The sequence below is a fragment of the Triturus cristatus genome, chromosome 4_2 (assembly GCF_964204655.1).
Source record: "Triturus cristatus chromosome 4_2, aTriCri1.1, whole genome shotgun sequence".
In the NCBI taxonomy this organism is placed as follows: Eukaryota; Metazoa; Chordata; class Amphibia; order Caudata; family Salamandridae; genus Triturus; species Triturus cristatus.
The window spans coordinates 678,677,899-678,696,107 of record NC_140586.1 but is presented as its reverse complement, the minus strand read 5'-3'; the positions used below and the strand labels follow the sequence as shown (position 1 = coordinate 678,696,107).

At 42.2% G+C, this 18,209-nt stretch overlaps 1 protein-coding gene across 4 annotated transcripts in view; it reads left to right on the top strand.

Moving 5' to 3' along the window:
• The window catches only part of MYSM1 (Myb like, SWIRM and MPN domains 1), a 298,882-nt gene that overhangs the window by 256,518 nt on the left and 24,155 nt on the right, over positions 1 to 18,209 (top strand). For all 4 annotated transcript variants that reach the window (XM_085602494.1, XM_085602497.1, XM_085602495.1 and 1 more), the window contains one exon: positions 14,006 to 14,111. In XM_085602494.1, the coding sequence (XP_085458620.1) occupies positions 14,006 to 14,111 (106 nt within the window). The remainder of the gene's footprint in view (positions 1 to 14,005; positions 14,112 to 18,209) is intronic.

The window sequence follows — 18,209 nt, the reverse complement described above, 5'->3', positions numbered from 1 at the left end:
CGAGTCTATCATGCTCTTCGGGACTGTCGCACAGCTGTTCCCCATGCTCCCTGAAGAGGCCTGCACCACACTCAATCAAGCCCTGGTGGTGAGCCAGGATGGAGCAAGTTCGCCATCATGTGTGGACCGGACACCAACGACTCCTTGGGTAGGGCGATGACCCCTATGGTGGCGCTTCACTGCCATGCCTGGTTACAGCCAATTGGATTTTCAGGGATGTTCAAGTGCCCCTCATTGAAATTCAATGACTCCTGCTTATTTGACAACAAAGCTGATACAACACTGGAAAGTTTCTGAGAAAGCAGAGCCACTGCCAGGTCCCTGGGTCTCTCTCTAGCTTCCTGCTCACAGCAGCATTCCTTTCGCTCCTTCTGCGGTTTTGGTCAGGGCACAGTGGGCACCCGCAATATCAGCTTTACGTTCCAGCCCAGCAGACTAGCCTGACTTTTCGTGACTGGGGATGAAGAACCCAGAAAAGATGCGGGTGTCATGCCCATCATGCTGTCCAGTCCCCTGCCCCTTCGGCTGCCACAGCCTCCAATCCTCTTTAGTGAGCCTTATGCCGTACAGTCATCCTGGTGGAGGCATGATCCTTCATCACCTGACCCAGTGGAGCAACATAACCTCCGACAAGTCGGTGCTACAAACGTTATGCTCTTCCATTCATGGAAACTCCTCCACCCTTGCCACCATTCCCAGAACGGTTGACGGAGGGCCATCTCTCGTTGCTCCGTCTGTAAGTGCAGGCTCTCTTGGCCAAAGGAGCAATCAAGAGGGTGCCAGCACCAGACATAAGGTGTGGTTGTTATTCCAGCTACTTCTTGGTGCCCAAAAACATGGAGGCCTCCGTCTGTACTAGATCTGCGCCCTCTAAGCACCTTTCTGAGGAAAGAGATATTCATGATGCTCATGTTAGCTCAGGTTCTGTCTGCCCTCAATTCTAGGGACTGGATGGTAGTGTTGGATTTGCAGGATGCGTCTTTTCACATTCCCATCCTGTAGGCCCACAGGCGCTACCTCAGTTAACCGTGGACCAGGATCATTTACAGTTCACTTTGCTTTGCTTGGCCTTTCCTGTGCCCCTGGCATGTTCACAATGGTGATGTGTGTGGTTGCAGCATATCTTCAGAGGTTGGCAGTTCCAGCCTTCCTCTACCTCGAAGAGTGGCTAATGAAAGCAAGCTTGCTCCAGGAAGTGCTCACCCACCTCCAGACTATGCCGAACCTTTTGCTGAGGTTCACTATCAACATGCCAAAGTCTGAACTGACCCCTTCTCAGATGCTTCCTTTAATTGGAGCCATTCTGGATAGCGTGCAGTTCCGTGCCTACCCTCTGAAGTGGAGAGTCCAGGACATTTGGGCTATGATCCCCATGTTTCAACCTCAGTCCTGATTGCGGTGAGAATGACTCTGAGGCTGCTGGGTCTGATGGCCTCCTGCATGCTGCAATGTGAAGCACGCTCGATTGCATATGCGGGCCCGGCAGTGGGATCTGAAGTACCAGTGGTCACAGCATCAGAGAACTCTTTCCACATGGTCCAGATTTGGAAGGAAATATCAAATGAACTGCAGCGGTGGTTAACGGACCGCGATTATGTCAAGGGCAGACTTTTCTCCTCTCCCATCCCACAGTTGACAGTGGTGACCAATGCATTTGTTTTGTGTTGGGTTGGCCATTTGGGAGAGGTGGAGACCAGCAGACTCTGGTCTCTAGAAGAAGTTCAGCTCTACATCAGTTTCAGGAACTGAGGGCTATCTTCTTGACATTGAAAGCATTCCTCCCATCCATCAAAGGAAGGCTGGTTCATGTGTTTACCGACAACACCACCGCCATGTGGTATGGCAACAATCATGGTGAGGTGGGGTTGTGGACCCTGTGCTAGGAGGCTCTGCGCTGGAATGCCAGGACATCTTCGTCGTAGTACAGCACCTGGGGCTATCCTTGAACGCCAAGGCGGACAAACTCATTGCATGCCTTGCGGCTCACGAATGGCAATTACATCCGGAGGTGGCGCAAGATCTCTTTCAAGAATGGAGAGAACCTTGGCTTGATTTGTTTACCACTGCCAAGAACGTGCAACGTTGTCACTCTTGCACCCTGGAGTTTCCCATGCAGCTCTTGCTCGGAGACACGTTCCAACTCAAGTAGAACTTGGGAGTCCTGTACACTTTTTCACTGATACCACCATGGCCCAAGTTCTCAAGAAGATACAGACAGACTGGGCCCAAATTATTCTAGTGGCTCCGTATTGGGCACGTAGAGTATCTTATTCTGAACTCCTGAGCATAAGCATCTGTCCTCCGGTCAGGCTGCCCCTTCGAGAGTAACTTCTGATGCAGCAACAGAGTGGGGTCCTACACCCGGACCTGTGCACTCTCCAACTTCATGCCTGCAGATTGAGCAGCGACATTTGAGGGTTTTTGAACTTTTTCCTGAGGTCTATGATGTCATCTTAGCAGCCAGGCGTCCCACCTCCAAGACTGTTAATGTATGCCGCAGGGATAAGTTTATGGCTTGCTGTTCCTTACACCTTGTAGATCCGCTTTCTGCTCCTCTGTCATAAGTATTGCTGTTTGTTTTATCATTAGCCTGGCAAGGCCTTGCCCTTGGTACTGTTAAGCATAACCTGTCAGCTATTTAGGCTTTCCTGCAGCTTCCGGACCAACCCTTTTCTGTTCCAGTCACCAGTCGTGACTCGATTTCTTAAAGTTTAACAGCATTTGTTCCCTTCTACCCCTTTTATGATGCTCCAATGGCACCTCAGTCTTGACCTTAAATACCTCATGCATAAGCCCTTTGAGCCTCTGCACAGCTGCTCTCTGTGGCTCTTCATAAGCAAGACCATTTTGCTTGTGGCAGTGACATCGGCCGGGAGGGTCATCGAATTTTAAGCTCTGTCACTTCACCTTTAGTACACCACTTTTCCCCCTCAGACAAACTGGTCCTTCAGACGCATTCCTCTATCCTTCCAAAGATGGTGACCCTGTTTCATGTTGGCCAGAACATCACATTGCCTACCTTTTTTACTCCACCTCATTCTTGTAAAGAGGAGGAAAGACTCCATTGTCTAGACCCAAAAAGAGCTCTCTCCTTCTCCAGTGATTGCACCAAAGACCACCAGCTCTTCCTTGAGTTCACTGTGGTGAAAAAGAGCAAGACTGTGCAGAAGCGAACCATCTGATGATGGATTGTCCTCTGCATTAAGATGTGCTACTCACGGGCAAAGAAGCAACCAACTGAAGGTTTGAGGGCTCATTCCACCAGGGGGCGAACACCCATCACAACGAAGTGATCAGTTCGCGAGGACATTACAACACATTTAGAAGATCGCATTAACGTTTACATCGTAAGGCACAGCAACGCGTACACGGTTACATCGTAAGGCATAGCAACGTAAGCCACAACAACGCAACATTACAATGTCAACGTTAATGTGATGTATTAATACCGCTCATGCGTTAATGTCATCATTCCTTTGCATTCCATTGTTAATGCGATGTTCTGGATGCGCGACTGAAAGTCAACCTCTTCTTTGCAATGTATTCATTAATACCACGCTGACTGAAAAAACTACAAATAACGTAAATCATACCGCGCAATGTCATCATTGTTCTGGATGCGCGTTTAGTCTACAAATAAAAGGCAACATGACGATGTAACTGAAAGTCAACCGCTCATGCGTTAATGCGATGTAACATAAGTCTCGTTAATGTGATGTGACTGAAATTCTTAATGCGTTCTGTTTGCATTGTATTAATAAAAGACTGATTTGTTTGCATTGTATTAATACCGTCACGCGCGTTTACTGAATTGTTTGTAATGCATTCATTAATACCGCGCTGACTGCAAACGCTCAATAAAACTACAAATAACGTAAATCGCACATTGTATTCATACCGCGCAATGTCATCATTGCTAGCTATTCGGGACACGTGCACAATAAAAATTCATTAACACAGTCATTATTGTAAGCTGTATAATTATTAATAAAGCTGCTTCGTGATGTCCATGATGGCCATCAATGGGTGCATGGACGATGGCTGGATGGATGGATGAATGATGGATGAATGATAGAGGGCGGGGATGAATGAGGGGTGGATGGATGGATGGATGAATGATATATGGATAAATGATGGAAGGCAGGGATGAATGATGGGTGGATAGATGGATGGGTGAGAGGGTGGATGGATGAAGAGTGTATGGTTGGACGCAAATTAAAAACGGGTACGTTTGGTCATGAACAGAAAGCAATTAGTTCTGCAACTGTTCGAAAATGATAAATATGATGATAAAGATAAAAAACGAGTCGTGCAGACGGTTAACACCTTACGTGACACATTTATCAGGAAACCAGAGATGGAATTCTTCGTAAATCCCCGGTCTTATTTCGCGCAAGAATACTGGTTTATTGGCATTCTGGTGCCGAATTACTACGCTGTTACCCTGGTTTTATACTGTTCACTTGCAGAGATGCGGGAGTCTGTAGACCAGGTCCGAACTAACCTCTTGGGGGGGGGGGGGGGCGGCGGGGGAGTAATATTACAAGATGTATTCTTTACCAGCTATGGAAGCGAGGGGGGATAGGAAAAAGTGTGTCTCTGTGTGCATGCACGCATGCACGTTTGCAACTAGTAAAATAGACCGGGCAAGTCATATTTACATCGAAAGACTTCCGATAACTACATTCAGACCACAATTGTGCTGACCTGGTCAATAAATATCAGAGTGTGAATTAGATGCGGTGCGCACGTTTGCACACAGCATGTAAATACATGTGTAATCACTTTTTCACTGGAATCGTGTGCAGGTTTTGCCTCCTCTAAGAAGCACAGGCATGTTTTTGTATTGTAAACTTCATAGCAAATGCTATTTCCAGCTGAAGCCACACTGCTTAGAGGCGGGATCACGCATTCGGCCAAAAGAATGCAAACACTGTGGTAGGACACAAAAAACGCGTTGTCAGGACGTGCGATTTCATGGTCTGCGAAGTTATGTACTGCCCAATAGCAATCAACGCATTGGCATTGCAACAACGTTCGATGTAAAAGGTGACAATGCTATGGACTTTGCGATGTAAAATACGCGTGGTAAACACACGCGATGGAATGGTGCGCGATGTATCGACATACATCCCACCACGGTCATGGTCGCCACTGCTGGCTTAGCGTGCAGGGTACCTGCCATGGATATCTGTGAAGCTGCCACATGGGCTTCACTTCACCCGTTCACTAAGCCCTACTGCTTGGACAGTCTGGTCCGTCAAAACAAGCGTTTTGCCCGCTCGGTATAAACCAGCTCCCAGACCAACCTCCGGGAAGGTTTTGCTTGGTCATCTATTCTAAGGCGAGGGATCAGCGGTAGAAACTCTTTTCAAACCACAGATTCCATACTGACCCTCGTATCCGCCCCATTCTACGAACGAGCTCTTTACCTTAAAAGATCTCATTAGATGATGCATTGTTTTCTTGCATGTCTCTTCATTTGTGATAAGGAAATAGTCACAAAAGAAACCCATAAGAGCATTGCGTTATGTGGGCATCGCAGCGTCCCTGCCAAAATGGATGACATCTATGTGGAGCCGACCGATGCCACCTACCGGCCCGCAGAGGTACTGTTCAGAATTTTCCGGATCGAGTCTGAGGCCTGTTGAATATTATAAGGAATCTACGGTTAGATAGTCTGTACCAGAAAAAGCGTTATCGAACGTAAGTAACTTGTTCTTTTGGTTTAACCGAATGCTTAAGGTTCTGTTTTCATATGAGAAAAACATGAACAGAACTATGATATTACCGGGCTTTGATTTGTGCATATTTGGTCTGATCGTGTAAACTGCACCAGTGTTCGGCTATTTTGCATCAGCTTAAACGGACACACACGCTAACGAATTGTACAAAATAGCCTTATTTTGCATTGCATAGGTCGATCAGTGCAGATGTAAGCTTTTTGCACTGGTCATGAGTCAAATGCCACTGTAAACTTGCCTGTCCTTCATGCAACATTGCATAGCAGCGTTGCCATATCCGGGATCTGGCCGGAAGTGAGCGAAACTGGAGGGTATTTTACTACATCAGCGCCAGGGCATACCTTTCATCATCCCTGTTAGAAGGCGTATGCAGGCCACATCCATTATTCACGTTCCACTTCCCTTAAATGTGTAGTTTAATTTATCACGCTTTTCAATGTTGCTGCGGCATGACTTTCTAAACAATATTACCCTGATGTACTAAACCCACATTAAGAGAAATGAAAAATCTGCCCAAGGCTACAGACTTCTGTGTTACAATGGAAGCGACGTAGAAAGAGAAAATGTAATGAGTAACCTTTTTTGCTGACTGTTTTTATACGTTTGTTGGATTGACTGCTCTCTTGCATATACTGCCTGATGTGTTGTTCATAATTATGGCAACAAGGTATGTGCTGCAAATATAACCATCTACCTGAATCAAGCTACCTGCTACATCGTCAATGTAAAATGTATTCAGACTGGTGAGTAAATCCCCCATATTAAAACCAGTTTCTGTTTCTTTTTACTTGTATTTGTGACTTCACTAGTCACCTGTAATAAGTTATTGCAGGATTGTAGCTACTAGGTCATGGCGCAGAATTATGGGCCAGATTTACGACTGTTTTTGCATGTGCAAACGGGTTTGCGCACCCATTTGCGCATGCAAAAAACATTAGGGGTATGTACAATACCAAAATAGCGAGTCGCAATTTATTTGCGACTCGCTATTTCGGTATTGCGAGTCGCTGTTAGGAAGGGGGCGTTCCCTTCCTAATAGTGAGCGCAACCCCATGTACAAAGGTTTTTGCAGCCGCAAAACTCTTGCAAATTACCACCCTCTTCAAGAGGGTGGTGATGGGGTCGCAAAAGGGGAAGGGGTCCCCAAGGGACCGCTTCCCCTTTGCAAATGCAGGGGAAAACATTTTTTAAGGGTGCAGTGGTGCAGAGTAGATTACAGTTGCTTAGAGTGGATTGATGTAGAGTATAGTGGCGTAGAGTGGAGCGATGCAAAGTTCAGTGGTATAGAGTGGAGTGGTGCAGGGTAGACTGCATTGGCATAGAGTGGAGTCATGCAGAGTAGAATGGTGTAGAGTGCAGTGGCGTAGAGCGCAGTCATGCAGACTAGAGTGTCAAAGTGCAGTGTCGTACATAGCAGTGTCTTAGTGTGGTGCGCAGTAGAGTGGTGCAGAGTGCAGTAAAGTAGAGTACAGTGGTGCAGAGTATAATAGTGTGGCATAGAGTGCAGTGACATAGAGCCCCATGGTGTAGAGTGGCATAGCGTGCAGCGGCCTAGAGTAAAGTGGCATGGAATAGAATGTTGTAGAGTTTAGTGGCAGTGGTAAAAGTAGTTGGCGTGGGAACAGAGGCGTAGGGTGCATTGGTTTTGAGTAAAGTGGTGTAGAGTAATTTGTGGCAGAGTGCAGTGGTTTAGAGAGGAATGGTGTAGAGTTGCACAGTTTAGAGTGCAATGGCATAGACTGGAGTGACGCCAAGTAGAGTGGCATAGAGTGCAGTGGCGCAGAGTAGATTGTTTCAGAGTAGAGTGGAGTGGTGCAGGGTAGAGTGCAGTGGCATAGAGTAGTGGCGTAGAGTGGCGCAGCGTTGATTGCAGTGGATAGACTAGAGTGGCACATAGAGGAGTAGAGTGGCGTAAAATGCAGGGGCATACAGTAGATTCTTTCAGAGTACAGTGAATTGGTGTGGAGTGGTGCAGAGTAGAGTGGACTGGCATAGAGTACAGTGGTACAGAGTAGTGAAGCTTATAGTCCTGTGTCAGAGTGCAGTGGTGCACAGTAGATTAGAGTGACATAGAGTGCAGTAGAGTTGTGCAGAGCAGAGTGCAGTGGCCTAGAGTAAATTAGAGTGGCATAGAGTTCAGTGGCAGAGAGTGCAGTCCTGCAGAGTGAAGTGTTGTAGAGTGCAGTGGTATAGAGTGCATTGGTGTAGAGTGCAGTTGCTTACAGTGGCGAGAGTTCAGTAGCGCAGAGTAGAGTGCAGTGGTGTAGAGTGGTGCAAAGTAAACTGACGTAGAGTGCAATGGTGTAGAATATAGTTGCATAGAGTGCAATGGCATGCAGTGGTGCAAAGTAAACTGATGCAGAGTGCAGTTTGGAGAGTGTAGTGGCGTACAGCGCAGTGGTGGAGAGGAGATTGGCATAGAGTGGAGTGTCATGGAGCATTTTGGTTTTGAGTGCATTGTTATAGAGTGCAGTGGTGTGTGAAGTGACACAGAGTTGAATAGAGTGGTTTAGATTGCAGTGGAATTCAGTATATTGTTTTAGAGTAGAGTGAAAAAAAAATAACATCGTACAGCCTTTGCCAAGCAGACCCCGGTAGCCAGCATGATTTTCTCATAAATCCTCTCGCTTTGAAGCCAGAGAAAGAAAAATAAACACCAATCTCCTTGGAAGGCACAGTCTGACATTTGACCTCGGTCTTTGACTGCACAGCAAATGTAACCAGATCAGAAGAAGATTTAAAGGCCTGTTTACAGAAAGAGAGTTCGTGGGAAAATACAAGTCAACAAGATTTGGGCAAATTAAAAAAAAAAGAAAAAAAAAAAAGATTTGGGCAATGGGAGGAACTAACTCGAGCTGGACTGCCTAAAGCAAATAAAGCCAGCAAATAGAAAGCCAGAAAATATGAGTTACAAACCACAAAGCCAGTGGTAAGCAGCGGGCAAAAAGCATTCTTAGGTCCACTTTATGAATGTCCCCAAGATATCTTTAGAATACCAGGCAGCTGCGCTGTCTGTTAGGCTGCGACCTAATAATGTATTTCAGTTGAGTTGTGACATCAGAAATACCTGCTCCCTGAGCCAGCTGACAGTGTGAAAAGCACCTTTCTGGGTATAACATTATATGCAGCCTAAACAATTAAAGACAGGGAGCTTTTTTACTTCGTTATTTTTATTTTCTAAAAATTATTAATTGCTGTGCTGGAGTTCAATGACTGGAGAATAACATTACATACAAATACATTTAAATCACAAAGCAGATGCTGAATGTGACAAATATCAAGCTGCATACTTGTGCAATGTCCACATTTATTCTAGACATCTGCAACCAAAAGGCTTCTTAAAAGCGGGGATGATAGTGTGATTATGTACTATGAAGACTAAGGTCCTGATTTAGAACTCAGTGGATGGGTTGCTCCACCACAATGGTGACTGATATCCAGTCCGCGGAAATATAAATACCATAGGATGTAGTGGATTTATATTTCGGCGGACAGGATATCCGTCGCCATTGTGACGGAGTGACCCATCCACCAAGTTCTAAATCAGGCCCTAAAATGCCTCTGTCCATATGTTTCAACTTTAAGTTCCCTAATCTGTAAAATAACTCTGTTTTCGGCCTCATTTCTTACTATGGTCTCAAAAATCCCTTCAGTACACTGTGGGGGTATTGTATCCCATTTAGGACTTATAATGCACTATGTGCTTGTATGAATCCAACGTCCTGCTTGAAGGACATCCATATATTTGGTTTTAGTTCTTACATGATACATGCCTTACCCAGGCCTTTTTAAATTGGCCTTTAAACGATTTGCATCATATAGCCACTTATTAAAAAGAAGTTTTCCTTTGTAGGTATGTTATTTGTTTTGTTTCTTTTTGCATTCTCTTGTTTTTCTTTCTTCTGGTGTCTCTACTATCTCCGTCTTTTCCTTTCTTTTTATCTTCATAAATACCCTTGTCATTACTTATCTAGTCTTTCCTATTCCTCTTTTCACTCACTTTTTGTCTAATAGGTCAACTTACTAAGTATCTTTCCTTCTCGTTTTTGTTGCTTGCTTCAACTAATCACTCCTTTTCTCTTTCTTTATCTTCTGGTCGAATTGATCACTTATCAGTTAATTCTCTTTCTCCATACTCAATTGTTTTTTCATTGAATTGGATTTCTGCTTAATATTTTTATTCTTTCCTTTTTTTTTTCCTTCATTTTATGCCATTAAAATTGGTCTCCTGGAACGTTAGGGGATTACATTATCCTATCAAAAGACAGAGAGTTTTAACTCATCTAGCTAAATTAGATGCTGATCTAGTATTTCTTCAAGAAACGCATCTCACAGATGTTGAATCATTAAAAATAAAAAAAGGTTGGGTGGGGGGGAAGTATTTTTTTCTCAGGGTGATGGTAAACGTAATGGAGTTATGATACTTTGCCGTAAATCGCTTCCAATCAAATTCATATCACAAGATTCTGATGCGAATGGTCGATGGCTTAATGTTAAGTTGCTACTGAAGGGTGCTCCGGTCTCTTTTCTTAACGTCTATGCTCCCACTGGTGGTGACTCCTCTTTTTGGCCCTCATTTGCTAAGCAAATTACTCAGTGTATTGAAGATAATTTTATACTAGCGGGTGACTGTAATCAGATCTTCGACCCATTTATAGATCGGAATTCCAAAGTTTCTTTTGTCCCCATCAAGCCCCACAAATATTTTGTTCATACTATCACTCAACATAAACTCCTAGATGCATGGAGATTATGTAATCCTACTACTTTCCTATTCACCAGTTCAACACACCCAATCACGAATAGATGACTTTTTTGTATCTCATATTATCTCACAAGCCCTCACAAATGCAGAAATTGGTCCTATTCTATTATCGGATCACGCCCCTATTTCAATTGGCCTTGATATATTGCCCAGAGTAAATGCTCCTAGAAGAAGGCGTTTTAATAATGCTTTTCTTCTAGATCCAGTATTTACCTCTTCCTTCACCACCTTTTTCAACGATTATTTTGTGTTGAACCAAAGTGAGTCCCTGCCATTTTCAACTATCTGGGATGCCTTTAAGGCCTCAGCAAGAGACTTAATTATTGGTTTTGTTGCCAAGAAACGTAAAACTGGCGTAAACATATCAATAATCTCTTTCAAGACATAAAGAGACTGGAGCACTCATACTATACTCCTCACTCAAAAGATTGTCTAACAGCTCTCATGAACGCCAAACTTCAATTTAACAAGAAGTCAACAGATAATGCCTCATTATACTTATTAAAATCTAGTGCGAAAGTCTATGGAGGCAAAAATAAAGCAGGGAAAATTTTGGCTAACTATTTGAAAATTCGGCACAACAAACTAAACATTGAGTCTATCTATGATAAACATTCTGTTTTAAAATTTAAATCCGCTGAAATATTGAATGAATTTTCTCTTTTTTACAAGTCATTATCTACCTCTGAAACACAGTCCACAGATCATTCGTTGTCACAATTTTTTTCCAATATCCAAAAACCCTAACACATTCCTCCTGATTTGTCGTCCTTAAAATTGGATTTAACGCAGCAGGAACTCCTAGATGCTCTTCAACACCTTTCAAAAGATAAAGCACCAGGCCCTGACGGTTTCAACGTTGAATTCTTTCTTCATTTTTCCAAACTATTATTGCCCAAATTGCACTCCCTGTTAAACTCTTTTCACTCCATGAATAGCTCCGTTGACTCTTTTTCAGAAGCGCACATCTGCCTCATTCCTAAGGAGGGTAAGGATTCAACATTTTTTTTAAACGACTGACCCATTTCCCTTGTTAACATCGATTACAACATTTTTTCCAAAGCACTAGCCCTTCGTTTAGACTCTCATCTACCAAATTTATTAGGTAAAGAGCAATCTGGCTTTGTCAAGGGGCGACTTATAACAGACAACACACAACTTTTTTTTAACGTTTTATCCAAATCTTCCTATCTACAACAACCCCTCGCTCGCAACAATAGCATTAGATGCGGAAAAAGCGTTCAATAGAGTTGAATGACCTTACCTATTTTATACCCTTAGATGGTTTGGTTTTGGCTCTAAATTTATCTCTTTAATCTATCTCCTTTATTCCAACCCTCGCGCTGCTGTTTGCGCTAATGGCTTAATTTCTCCATTCTTTGATTTAGGTAGATGAGTACGTCAAGGTTGCCCCTTATCTCCCTTTCTTTTAAATTTGGCTCTAGAACCATTTCTCTCCAAAATCCAAATATACATGGTTTTGAAACACCGACTTCTCATATTAAACTTGCAGCTGACGCTGATGATTTATTGCTTTTTATGTCACGACCAAATGATTCGATTCCTGCTTTTTTATCAGAGGTACAGTCATTTTCCTTCACTTCTGGCTAAAAATTAAATAATCATAAATGCAAGATTTTACCCCTGACCAAATACACTTTTAAATCGGACTTTACCCCTTCTAATTTCACGTGGAGCTCCAACCATATTAAGTATTTAGGATTACACTTTACCCCTTCAATCTCGGACACAGTAGCATTATGCATGAATAAATGTATTCAAAAGATTTCAGAGTTAACCACTAAATGGCATCCTCTTTACTTGTCTTGGTGGGGTCATCTAGACACTATAAAGATGATGCTTTCCCCCATAGTATTATATACCATTTCTAACATCTCAGTCCGTATTTCTGCTAAATTGTTTAAAAAAGTTAATTCCATCCTCTCTTCTTTTCTGTGGAGTAATAAGAGATCCCGAATTTCTATATCAAAATTATCCCGTCCTAAAACAGAAGGAGGAGTCAACTTCCCCAATTTTCCGGCAAATCAAAAAGTATTTTTTCTACGTCAAGCTTCATTTTGGCTGCTTGACCCCACAGTAGATTGCCTCAATTGAACGCCTATTTTTATTTCCCTTCTCCTTTCAGGAATATCTTTCCTTTTCACGTAAACCACAGTCCCTTTCCACCCCATAATCAAACTTCCTTCCAAGCTCCTGGAGTCAAGCTCTCCTTTAGCACATGGTACTCTAGATTCCTTCCTTAACTCAACAATTTGGCATAATAAAAATCTGCTTATTCATAATAAAACTTTCTACTGGAAGACTTGGAGACAAAAGGGATTAATTTGGGTTCATCAATTATTTTCACAATCAGAATTTCTACCTTTTTCTACACTTAGTCAATCATTTGGTTTGCCTGCCTCCTTTAACTCTAAATATAACCTCCTAAAAGGCTGTGTTTGATACATACACTCAGTTTACTACTGCACCTGTTAATGTTAACATTACCGACTCATCTGAATGCCTCCACACTTTGTTACGAACTTTGCCCAAAGCATCCACTATTTACAGCTACTTACAGGATACCGACACTATTAGACAGAAATCTAAAACAGAGGTTGCATGGGAACACGATTTTAAGACATCTTGGCCACCGTCTCTCTGGAGTAACATTTGGGCTAAGATACGAAAATCTTCCGGAGCAGCCAATACAACCAAAAACACTGTTTTTTGTATGTAATAGACTCTTATTAACCCCGAACACTTTAAGTAAAAGGCTTTCCACTGTATTGGATATATGCTGGACATGTTCGTCCTCAAATGCTGATTTGTTTCATATGCTATTCTCGTGCTCATATGTGCACAATTTTTGGAAACAATTATGGTCTCAAATTAATTTAATTTTTGGCACTAATTTCTCTTTTTCCTTCATTCATGTATTCTTAGGAAGTCTTTCATCTATTTGGAACAATACTGTACCCAATGTCAAAATTATTGATTTGTTATTAGCGGTTGCTTTCCAGCAAAATACTATTAATTGGAAGGACTTCACTAAAGTCTCTTATATGGCTTGGTGGTATGCTGTATGCCATAACCATAGGTTGGATACATCCTTTGTTTATCCTATACATATGGCTACGAAACGTTTAGAATTATGGTCACCTCTTACACTGTACATAGATGCAAGTGCTAGAAAATTTTCTCCGTTGCAACCATCTCAACAAGAAGTTTTTAAACCACCTTGAAACCCCCAAATGTTCCTACGGTTTTATATTTTAATGATGATTATATTTCCTTTTTATCGCTGTGTTTTCTTTTTCTTCACTAATTAATCCAATTCATGTAAATTTATACTGTAATGACGTGCGTTTAATATTATATATTGTATATTGACACCTCTATTCTTCTCAATTAAACTTTTTTTCTGAACTTAAAAAAAAAAAAGAAGTTTTCCATTTGTATCTTAATAATTTGCTAAGAAAATTTATTTTTATAGGCATGCCATACAAGTTTGAAATGCAACAGATGTTAGAAGAACCTAAATACGAAATTGTGGTTAAAAGGACCAAATGGATAATAGACAAATACAGATCATCCCACAGGTATGGTTTAAAAATAAGCAAACAGACACTACATGTTGAGTACTGATGGTTGTAAGTTGTTTATGCAAGTTTCAGTTGTTTTGAGGCAGTGTTGGCTGTTTTGTCACTATGCTCAGTTTGCCTGCCTAATATCTGGCATTTATGTTTATTTTGACTATTTTGTGTGAGACACAGTACTGCCTAACAGGGCATGTACACTTTCCCTTCTTCCTTCCCTTTTAGCCCTTACCCCTTGCCTCTTTCCTTTTGCTTCTCTCTCTCTTTGCGTTCGCTGTCTTGGACATATGAGGAATTTACCTGCAGTCCTTTGTAGTTGTACTTTGGAGCGCCCTTGCACTTGCGATTGAATTGATTATGGTAACGTGACCTGCAGATTGCCCCTTCATTCCAGATTTTCTTCCTCCTCTTAAGCTGTACTTTCAGGGCGACAGCACTGCCATTCGGTAAAGGGGATACAGCAGGTTTCTCCGAGTGTCTCGTGAGCTACTAGTAGCTCTCCAGCTACTTTTATGTAGCTCTCCACTGTGCACCCTGGCCAACTAAATTAGAAGCTTTTGCTTGGTTGAATTATTATAGTTTTACCAAGATTCGAAAGTGTGTATTTGAGTCAAAGATGTCTGTATATTCATGACCCCTGACCTGATTTATGGAGAAAATGGTTGAATTTCCAAAATATAAAAGCTGATAATCGATTATTAAATTATACAGCATTTGGGGCGACTTATTACCAGTATTATTTCATTGGCGGCAGGGGCATTGCAGCTATGGGGTTATGTTTTCCCCACATAGAGGCATTCCAAATTGACAAAACCTTTTTTACATTACTGCTGGTAAGCGTGCACCAAGGTGATCACTGCTGGTAAACTTGCATATCGTGACCACTAACATCATCTTGTCTAATGTGGTCACTATTAAGACATTAATAATTGTAGCTTGTGCTGATTTTTATTGAACATAAGTAGCTCTTATTGCTGAAGAGGTTAAAGACTCCTGGTATAGAGGCTAATGCTGTATGCTTATGTTGGCATCTTTTTCTAGGTCTGTAAGGGCCTAGGGCCAGAAACCCAGTCTTTCTATCCTATATTTCGACTATAAATGTCCTTTTCATGACCACTTCCTGTCCATGTTCTTTTTCTAACTACATCCCTTCATAGGATTAGTTAATATCCAACCTTTCCCTTGACCCCTAGTATCATACACTTCTAGTGGATGCACCAATCCACTCTTGGGTGGATTCGCCAATTCATATACCATGGCAGGTTTCCGTCCCCACAACCCCAAAAATGCCTTCCTTATGAGACTGCTCCTCAGCCACTACTGTCTGGGCTCCTTGGAGCATATACTATGGCAGGTTTAGAATTCCCATTTCTGTGGTTCGCACCTCTGCTGCCTCTGAGTGAAGTCCTCAGATATACACTATGTATGTATGTTACATATTGCAAAATTTCCTAGCTATTGTGAAGGAAAGTTTCAGTTCTATTAAGGACACGGCGATGATTATAAATTTCTCTTACTACTTTTAATGCTCAACATGACTACATATACCTCAGACATAAAAAGACTGCATGTCCTCTGAATCTTAAAACTTGTGACAACCAACAGCCAATAACATTGCTCCATTTCCTACAAAGCAATCCACAAAGGAAAAACACTTCCACTTTCTTCATGCTAGCTATCTATCACTGCATAATCCAGCTTTAAAATTCCTGCTTTTGTTCCGATCCTAATAGAAAATAAGAAGTGTAAAAAACAAATTAAACATTCTTGATTTGTCTCTCTTTTCGAAGCAAGATATTAATTCCAGATCACATATAGTGAACTATTTGAAGATGAAGTATTGATCATACTGTTGTAATGTAACTATTCTGCTGTACTATGATGATGTACTCTGATGTCAATGTGCTCTAGAATGTATGGTTGCCTAGGAATGATATTGGTTACTACACATACTTATACCCATACATTGTGATCCTCGTCAAATCCTCTGGGTGGGAGGTCTGTAACTATGTACTTACCTGGGATGGATTATACTTGGCTCTGTGTCCTTAATAGAGTTGAAACGTTCCTTCATGATATCTGGGAAATTTTACTACTTATGTCAGGACTGTAGATTTTGGATTATGCAAGTTTAAAGCTTACCACTAGTAAAACCACCCCTGTCACTGGTTTGAAATAAAATTTCTTTAAAGTAGAATCTGAGAATCAGCTGCATTAAGGATGTCCTCCAAATGGCTTCATAGAGAAAAGGCTTTAGAAGCCATAGCCCCCCTGGAGGAATATGTACCAAATATGGACTAGTCAGTGCCTGCCTCCTCCATGAGCCACATTACTCATTGTGCAGTGGTAGGGGATGAGATGATTTGAGTTGTTAGTTTATAGCGATGAGTAGTTGTGCCATACCCAGAGGTCTTAATTCCTCCATAATAGCCACAATTGTAAGTTGTGCTCTCCTCACCGTGCACAATTTTGGGTGCTGTGTTTGTACTGCTCTTGTATGGGATTTTGTGTTTCTGGAAAACATGAAAGATACTCCCTCTGGAGTAACTAGACTACAGATACTCCTTTACAGAAGATGAACCATAACAAATACTCCAACTTACCTGTTAATTGTTTCGTGGATAAAAAATGGTTGTCTTGTCCAATAACCTAAGCACCACGTTTACATCCCCCAGTTGGGAATACATCGGTTCAGAAGGCCTTTCTGCTGAATGCCTCTTAACAACCTACATACAAATGGATGCTACACTGATGGAATCACATTGAAGGAAAAGTGACCTGCTGAAATATCTGATCTGCAGGCGGTAATTGCCTGATAAGCCAAACCTGCTTACCCCTGTTCTGAGAAAAAAATCGGTATACACACTATGTCTGCACCCATGGGATCAAACCCCCGTTCCAGACACCAGCAGTACTGCCTGACTCCCCTGCACCAAGATGACTTGTAATGTTTAACTGTAGAATCTGCCCATGCTCTCTGATGAGTTTGTAAGCATGTCGTGATAAGCCTTGGATTTTCCAACATCTACTGCAATTTTCCATTAAAAATAATTTATAACTGAGATTTGAAATATGGTAGTAAACTTAGGTGAAGTGAATTTGCAGGTGCGAAGCACACTGCTCTGTTATGTAAGTAAGAGTGTCTATCAGTCAGATAAGCTAAATGGGCATCCTTGAAATACAATGTGTATGGAGAAAAATTGTAATTCTTTTTTGTGTTTTGACAGTGCAGCTTGGCGTGGAATTGAAGCAAAAAGAGAGAGAGAGAGTGCACACTTACCATTAGATGGTAGTGTGCTAATGGATGGAAAGTGTGTGAATCCAGTGTGGCATATGGGGAAATGTGGTGGTGGTGTGTATGAATGGCACAGATTGTCCGAACTATCTCACAGCAAGCATGTAACTATACATATGCATAAAGGCTAGAAATACTCACTCACTAGACTCACTCTTTTGGACGATCATTAACTGTGCCTAGAGAAGACTGCTAACTCTTGGTAGTGCAACCTTCTATCAACTAGAGTATACGCTCTAGAGCCCAGCAGGAGTGGCTGAAGAGCAAAGCAACCCATAGGAATAGATATTTATCCAACCAGCACAGCTTGTGCTTGGAGGACAGCGGCAGGCAGCATCCTGTAAGAATGGACCGCATCCTATAGGAATGGGCATTATAGACTCGACCATGGAATCTACTATGGAAGGTCCTTCCAAGAGGAGCAGAAAAGCATTGCACGGGATTAGGAATTATACAACCAGCCTATAGTGATCGGTATCATACTACAAGCCACGCCATACGCTTGAGGAGACCACCCAGGAGCAAGAGAAGAGCAACCCATAGGAATGGGCAATTGTATACATAGCTGATAGGTTTAGGAGTTACACAAGCCTTACGGTACGCCTGAGGAATTCACCGTAGAGTAGCAGAGGAGCAAACTTTAGGAATAGGTGTTGAACATATGGACATGGGATACTCTAAGGAGGCCACCTTGCAATGGCAGATGAGCATTCTGTATGCATGAGGATTATACAGCCAGCCAATAGGCGTATGAATTGCAAAACAGAGTATAAGTTCACTCTGTGCAGTAGAGGAGCAAATCATAG